Source organism: Buceros rhinoceros, unplaced genomic scaffold, assembly GCF_000710305.1.
Source record: "Buceros rhinoceros silvestris isolate BGI_N320 unplaced genomic scaffold, ASM71030v1 scaffold17641, whole genome shotgun sequence".
NCBI classification, from domain to species: Eukaryota; Metazoa; Chordata; class Aves; order Bucerotiformes; family Bucerotidae; genus Buceros; species Buceros rhinoceros.
The window spans coordinates 435-8244 of NW_010392676.1; the positions used below are offsets into that span (position 1 = coordinate 435).

General features: G+C 54.6%; 1 protein-coding gene across 1 annotated transcript; it reads left to right on the forward strand.

The window, feature by feature from the left end:
* The first annotated feature begins 4478 nt into the window (after positions 1 to 4478).
* On the forward strand, positions 4479 to 6591 carry LOC104500864 (merlin-like). Its single transcript, XM_010144585.1, has 2 exons — positions 4479 to 4609; positions 6314 to 6591. Exons 1-2 carry the CDS (start codon positions 4485 to 4487, stop codon positions 6504 to 6506), a joined length of 318 nt encoding a protein of 105 aa, XP_010142887.1. The 5' UTR covers positions 4479 to 4484; the 3' UTR covers positions 6507 to 6591.
* Positions 6592 to 7810: the final 1219 nt, after the last annotated feature.

The window sequence follows — 7810 nt, forward strand, 5'->3', positions numbered from 1 at the left end:
AACTGTGCTGCAGGGCCTGCAAAACCCATCAAGCACTCTCCTCCCCGCAGCTCCCACCCGCCACGGCCACCGCTTCGGCTGCCTCGCTGTCCCGAGGGGGGAAGGGGAGGAGCTTGGCGGCTTCATGAGTAAACCCACAGTACGTGGGAGTCGTTGACCTGCCTGTTACTGAGGGTTTAATTTGTACCTGCAGGCTCCTTCCTCCCCTCCTCTGGAAACTTTTGAGGAGCAGATTGAAGAAGGCTTGAGGATGAAGTGACTTTTCATCCTGATTCTCTGAATTTCACTACAGAAATGTCCGTAAGCTTTTGAAAACGGCAGCAATGGGAAATGGCCAGGCACTGTTAGCCGCGGGAGCCCAGCGCTGGCTCCCTCAGTGCTTAGTACAGCTCAGCTTTGGAGTGCTTCTCACTACACAAGTCACTGGGATTCCTGGGATCCACCAGTTCTTTCATGCTGGGGGGAATGTCCTTGCTGAAGCTCTGCTGCGTGGCTATGTCAGCCCAGCGTTGACTTTTGGGCAGCTCTTCCACATCCGTGTGGCCTTGTGTGTCCTTAGTCCAGCGGGCAGGACGCCGGCGAGCCAGCCCCTCTGCCGAAACCTGCCCGTGCCGGTGAGCGGCCGCCCGGCTGTGTCCTGCCTGTGCAGCTGAAGCCTCACGTTGGGGATGTTGTAGGGTTGGTGGAGCTCACCTCCACCCCGCCAGCTGCATCTGCCTGGAGGCTGTCCCCGCAGCACCGCCTCCTCCAGGCACATGGCTCCGTGTCCTCTCCCTTCTCCAAAGAGCCTTGGCCTTCCTGTCTGCTGCTGGGAGGGAAGGGGACAGGCTTTATTCCTCCTGGTTAGGTGGCAGGGCCCCCTTGTCCAGCCCCAGGAGTCGCACAGTGTTGCACAGACTCCACAGCTGGTGGTTTCCAGAGGCAGGAGGACGCAGATATGACTGTTGTGCCCCTATCCAGGTGACACCGCCTTGCTGGGCCTCCCGTCCCTTGCAGTCTCTCTTGTCAGGCTGCCGTGTGTGTTTGGGGGCTGACAAGTGAGATGTGCCAAGAGCTCCCTCCCATGCACCACTTTAAGAGGTCCCAGTGCTTGTGCTGTGTTGTGCCACGGCACGGAGAGCTAGGCAGGACTTCCCTCGGTGGGGACAAGAGCAGGAGAGGAGAGGAGGTGGGAGTGGACGGATGTGTGTGGCAGAAAAGGCAAGAAACAGTTAAATTTGATCTTTTTTGGAAACTTCCCTATCTCCCATCCTGGCTCTTGTTTCAGTGTCTTTTTAGACCTTGAAACCCAGGCTGCTTTTGTGGTGGGCATCAGAAAGAAGAGGTGAAGCTGAGTCTCAGGCCATCAGGTGGGGAGAACAATTCATTCTTCACTGACTTGGCAACGGCTCTTTGCCTCCTTCCTTGCTCTTCAGGTGCCACTCATGTCAAGACTCTTCTCTCATCCTCTCGAGGTGGTAGATGGCTGTCCTGGGCTTGCCCAGGTTCGTGAGCCGTGAAGTGAAGGCAGTGGCAGCGACAGGAGGAGTTCTCCCTGCTGGGGAAGCCTCACAGCATGACTTGCTCTGTGCTTCCTCTGTGTCACCCCTCTCGTGCTCCATGCTCCAAAGGGATGGCCCCTGTCAGCGCTGCGGCTGCCTCCCTTCACCGTGGGAAATTGTCTTAATGCAGTAACAGGTTGTGCAGCTTGTTCCGGGTGAGGGAGCACGTACAGGAGAAAGCCTGTGTCCCCTTTATCACCCCGTGTCCCCTGGATTAAAACTCTCTTCACCTTGGGCAGGGCTTGCCCAGGATTGTTGAAAGCAGCAGCGCGATGCTTGGCCTGGGGTGTTGAGGCTGTGCCTGTGGAAGCCCTCAGCTTGCTCTTTAATCAGACTCACAGCCTGGTTTGGGCTGGAAGGGACCTTTCAAGGTCACCCAGTCCAAGCCCCTGCAGGGAGCAGGGACATCTGCACCCAGAGCAGGGGGCTCAGAGCCCCACGGGCCAACCTGACCTGCCATGGGGCCAGTGATGGGGCTGCTCCCACCTCTCTAGGCAAGGTTATCAATATCTGCATTCCATTTCAGAGCCAGGAGTGCTCCGAGCGGCCACCCGGCCCTGCCAGGGGGCCAGCGATGGGGCTGCTCCCACCTCTCGGGGCAGCCTGCACCAGGCTCTGCCCACCCTCAGCAGCAACAATCTCTCCCTTCTCTCTGCTCTCCATCTCCCTCTCCCAGTTGAACCATCAGCCCTTGTCCTGTCCCACAGCCCCTCCCTAGCTTTCTTTGCTCTTTCCGTACTCTTCCTCGCTGCTGCTGCTGCTCTCTGACCTCTCCACCAGTTTTCTCGTTGCTGTGTCGCCGAGTGGAGCTGAGGACAGGTGACAAGTGGCCATGCTAACCATGACAAATTGGCATCTGTGCTTAATGATTGCAGCAACTGAAATTCCTCCTCAACTGCTGCTGCTGCTGTTTGGGGTTTGTTTGGGGGTTTTTTTGAACAAAAACCAACAAGCTTGTGCTGAAAAAAATGCCAGATGCTCCCGGCTCCCCTGCACAGCGGAGATGGCACGTGGGAAGGGCTTTGCAAACACCCTCGTGCCTTACAGAGAAGGGACCTGAATGTCAATGTGATCAAATATTTAAATCAGTGAAGTGCTCTGGCAGCCCTGTCCCCTGTCCCTGGAGACTGGAATTCAGGTGGCTGCCCCTTGCAGCAGCGCCTGCTCCAGAATTAATGTGGCTGCGTTCGGCTCTAGCAGCCGTCGCAAAGGCAGGGAGGAAGCTGCGTTTCCTCGTGGTGTGAGTCTTAACTTACCTGTAACGCCCCGGCCAGGCCGAGCCGTGCAGGTTTGGGTGCCGCCGCGATCACGCCTGTACTCAGTGTTCGCATTCGGCTTTGCCTCTGCAGGGTGGTTAAAGCGCTGTCCCTCGGCTTTGTCCAGCCAAGAGCGAGCCCTGGCTGTTTGTGAATTCTGGGCGGGCGGCGAGGGAAGAGGCCGGTTATTGCGTAGAGTAAATCTGTCACTGCCCCGGCACTAGCGGTTCTGGTTGATGCGGAGCGAGCTGCAAACAGCCCCTGGAGTATCCCAGGTGGGGGAAATGGGGGAAAGAAAGGGGCAGCTGAAGCTCAAGGTCTTGTTTGCTGGAGCAGGTACCTTAGGACCATCCTACCAGCTTTCGGTGCGTGCAGCCGGAGCAGCCGCCTCCTGCCATCCTGCCCAACGCGGTTTGGGCACCTTGTTTTCATTATGGGAATCCTTTAAAGCAAAAAGGAGCCTCAGGCAGAGAGGTGGGTGACCTTCTGGGTGCCGGGCTGGGTTTCTCGTCTCCAGAGCAAGGGCTTGGCGTGCTGGCAGTGGTTGTGACTCAGATCCGCGTGCACAGTCTGCTGTCTGCAGCCGCGGTGCCACCCTTGGTGTGTGCTGCTGCTCGCAGCCTCGCCTAACGGATGGCAGGAGCGGAGCAATGACTCGAGTCGGGACGCTTCTGCTCTGCGGGTAACGAGCCCATTTGTTAGAGGTGTGACAGGATTTCTGAGTGCCAGAAGGGTTGTTTATGTAGGGGAAGATCCAACCCTGGCAGTGCGTGTCCCTGGGGGATGTCACAGCATTTTGCAGGAGGAAGAAGGTCCCAAGTCCATGCTGGAGTGTGACACGAGTGATTCCCCGTGTTCTCTCTGTGTCTCCAGCTGAACCTAGCAGTGGCTCCTAAACACTTGGACCTGTAAATCACTGCAAGATATCGGCGCATCTCCGTGGACTTTACTGAAACTGTGTCCCAAGTTAACCCTTGGGGTGACGTTGCTCTTTGCTCGTGCTCTGGGGAGCAGTGGAGCAGCACTCTGCTGTCACACAGGGTCTTGCATTGCCCCTGTTCACAGCTCACACTTTCCATGTTTGATTTAATGTTAAATAGCACTCAGTTGTCTCCCAACAGCAGCTTCTGTCCAACATCAAGTGGCACAGTGGTGATAAAAGCTTAATTTCACCAAGTTCTGTCAATAGATTTTGAAGGCAGATGGTGTTTTGTCTCCTCTTTACCACTGCGAAGAGTGGAGGAGCAATAGCTGTAAACTGAAGAGGGAATGGAGCGAGGGGATCTTCAGGCTGATCTGGGCCTTGGGACACCAGGCTTGTTTGCTGCTCCACTTCTGCAGCGCCTTGGAGTGCTTGTCATCTTCTGTGAACAGACCACCGGCTGCCAAACAGCTCGTGATCTGCTCTCCAGCAAGCTCACGGCTGGTTCAGACAGACGGCGTTGTGACACCAGGAATACACGTGCCCCTTCCCCAGCGATGAGATCCCTGCGGGCCACCTCCAAGGGGAGTGTGGGGTTACCTGTGCGAGGAGCAGCTCGGGACCGCAGGAAGTAGCACCTTGTACTGTGTGCTTGGGTGTTGCTCCGATCTTACCTCTGCGTTACAGAACGTTTGCCGTGGGAACACTTGTGCAGCCAAAAGCGATTAATTTCTCCTCTCTCTCTCTGTCTCTCTCCAGCAGTCCATGAACTCAAGCACGCCAGCACTGCCTACCGACCTGCCAAGCTTCAACCTCATCAACGAGAGCCTGTCCTTTGACTTCAAGGATACGGACATGAAGAGGCTTTCCATGGAGATCGAGAAGGAGAAGTACGTGGCACGCGTCCAGGCCGGGCCAGGGCTGGGGTTTGTGCCTCGGCACGAGTTGCACCAGGGCTGAACGTGACTTTTACATTCCAGACAAGCAGCGGTGTGAAGTGAAAGAGGGAGAAGCCTTTTGGATGCACATTTCCCAGGTCATCAGTAGCTCTGCCCAGCGCACAATGTAGCTACGGGTTGACTCTTGGAGGAGACCTGGTGTCACAGATGCGTCTCTGATGAGTTTAAGCACACTGAGCCCTGCACCAGTTAATTCCTCTCTGGATGGTGAAGCCGGCTCTTGCTTAGGCTGGAATCGTCCGTGTTGGTAGGCAGAGCTAAGAGCAGTCTGACTGTGGGGACACCGAGCCCCTCGCATTTGCGGTGTGCCCAGAGAAGGTAATGCCGGCTGGAGTGCGTGCCGCAGTCCCACATTTGGGCTTCAACCCCTTTTTCCTGAAATCTATGTCATTTTTATATGTAAAAAGTGTGTGCAAGCAAGTTTGGATGTGATTATGAGCTTTGATCTTGTGTTTTCCTGAGGGTGTTAAGTGTAGCCTTCAAAATTACAAATGTAGCCGAAATCAAAGCAGATCAGATTTTAATCTCTGTGGTAATAATGCGCTTTGTTCATCGATTGGGTGGGAGATCAAAGCTCTGCCGTAGTGCTCCGGCCAAAACTTCCCGGGGCTGGAACGAAACAGCCCTGGATCCCAGAGGGTGGCTCGTTTTGCCTCTGCTCAGTCCCTGCTCCCGTGTGTGAAGTAACAGACACTATGCTGGAGCCAGAGGTTAGAAACTTCTCCTGAAGCCGGAAGGAAAAAGATAGAAGCCGGCACTAAGAGGATAATTCCTGGTTCTGTCCCCGGGTTGCTAACTAGGTCATCCCGCTCTCCTCGGCAGGAGGAGCTGGGCTCTGCCAAACGCTGAGAGCAATAACGTGCCTTTGCTGACGGCTTCGGGGTTCTTCCCCGTCCTCAGGTGCCGAGATAAACCTCTCCACAGATTCTGGCGCTCTGGAAGGGGCCTCGTTAGCCTGCTGGTTCTCTGCCCCGGGTCTCGGGGTGTAACCACAAGTACAAGGCTGGCACGGTGTGGTTTTTCTCCACTCGATGTTTCACTGTGTCCTGAGAATGGCTGGGTTTGGTTTTGGGGCGGTTTTGTCTGTCTTTCTTTTTTTGGGAGACCTTTCTCACTCCCAGGGTTGCTCTGTGTCTGAAGGTAGCTGATATTTTGGGGGCAACACTTGCTCCCACACAGTTTACAAGCTCAATCCCTCTAAAACCTGCGAAGTCAGTACATCGGGGTCCTTCCTTACTGGCAGGATTCGTGACGTTGAGTTTGTGAGCTGGGTTTGAGGAGGGTGCAGTGGAGCAGAGCTTTATCCGCTGTCGTGTGCACTGAGACTGTGTGATGTTCACCCCTGTCATGGTGCACGGGGAGACTTACAAACATCATCCAGCAGCTCCCTTTTGGCTTGATTTTTTTATAGTGGTGTAAATTAGACTGGTTTGGGGCCAGCTCTCGGGGTCCTCCTTTTAATAACGAACAAATCATCGCTGGAGTGGTTTACCGTGTGCTGTGAGCTTGTCGGTTCCCCGCTCTAGAAAGGATGAAGATAAGATTTTCCTGGTCTAATTCCCTTATCACAATGGGCTCGTGTCACCACGTGCAGCTTGGCCTGGACTAACCCGTGACATTTTTTGTGTGTGCTAGAGTGGAGTACATGGAGAAGAGCAAGCACCTGCAGGAGCAGCTCAACGAGCTGAAGACAGAGATCGAGGCGCTGAAGCTGAAGGAGCGAGAGACGGCTCTGGATATATTGCACAACGAGAACACCAGCCGAGGCAACAGCAAGCACAACACTATCAAAAAGGTACCGGAAGGCTCCAGTTTGTATCTCGCCTGATGAAACCCTTTAGAAACGACAACAAAATATCCCTCCCCTTCGGTTTAGCGATGGCACAAGTTGTAATAATAAAATGGTTTGATCTAGGCTTTCTTCCCTGGCTGCTTAGCGTTGAAGCAAGGTGCAGAGGATTTCAGCTGCTGCTGCTGCCACCACCGAGCCTGGTGTGGGCTCTGTGAAGGGATTGCGCAGGTCTCGAGGGCCGGGAGTCCCGCTGAACCTTAACAAGAACTGTACAGGGATGCTGTCAGAGGAATCTGCCACCCTAGTGACCCCAGGGACGGGAAAAACCCTCCTGCCTAGAGCAAGCATTCCCCAGGCGTTGCCGGGAAGCAGCACTGAGCTTGTCTGGTGAATGATAAGGGCAAAACCACTCCTGACTTTACAAGCTCCCTTTACAAGAAAAGGCCAAAAGCCTCCTACTCTCTTTTAATCTTTTCTCGAGTAACCTGTAGTGCAGCTTCACATACTAACAGCAAAATCTTGCGCTGGCAGGGGGTGGGTGAGGTGTCTGCGCCCTGTGCTGTGGACTCTGGAACCGCCTGCCTCTAGAAATGTGGCTGAGAGGAGCAGCTTAGCCAGAAAACCCAGGTTTTAAAACCAAATCCTTCTCTGTTTACTGCTCCCAGTCGTGAGTTAACATCTGAAAGGATCTGAAAATAGCGGTTCATGGCGACTTTCGTGTCTGGGAGTTTATGATTACTGAACTGGGGCAGGAAAATGAATCTAGCGGGTTTCCCTGCTAGCCCTGAGCTATTCGGGTTCCTGTGCCACCAGAGCAGAGAATAGAAAAATCTTCACAGGCCCTTTTGTCATCGCGCAATCTGAAGACGTTTCTGCTCCCCGTAGGTTTGGTTCGGTTTTGTTTCCCTGCTCAGAGTCTTCAGTTTAAAGGGAAAATGTGCAATTTTCACTTCTGACAGAGAGGAGTTCACAGAGAGCTGAGGGTCCCCTTTGTCTCACTTGAAGGAGGCGGCCGGGCAATCATTTTCCCCTCTGTCAGGGCGCTGTAATTGGGACTCTGTGGTCGGGCTTTGCTCCTTTTGAAGCTGGAGTCTTGTCCTGTCCCCTCCCTTCGGGGTGCTCCTGCGTCTCAGCCAGAAGAGCAAAGGGTTTCGAGTAATAGTCTATTAGTGGAGCACATCAGAATAAAATCACAGGCTGCTTTTGTGTGCCTCCGGGAGGTCAGGAGGGCTTTTGTCTTTGCCGTTGTGACGGGAAGGGGAATAGGAGAGGCTGGAAATGAGGCAGCGGCTCAGCAACGCTTAAATAGCACCAGCCCTCCGTCTCACCGGCAGCTGCTC

Excerpts from the sequence above, each read along its gene's own strand:
- LOC104500864 (XM_010144585.1), top strand. The coding sequence starts at position 4,485 with ATGAACTCAAGCACGCCAGCACTGCCTACCGACCTGCCAAGCTTCAAC. Across the intron at positions 4,610-6,313 it reads ATGGAGATCGAGAAGGAGAA|AGTGGAGTACATGGAGAAGA; the intron begins GTACGTGGCACG and ends TGTGTGTGCTAG.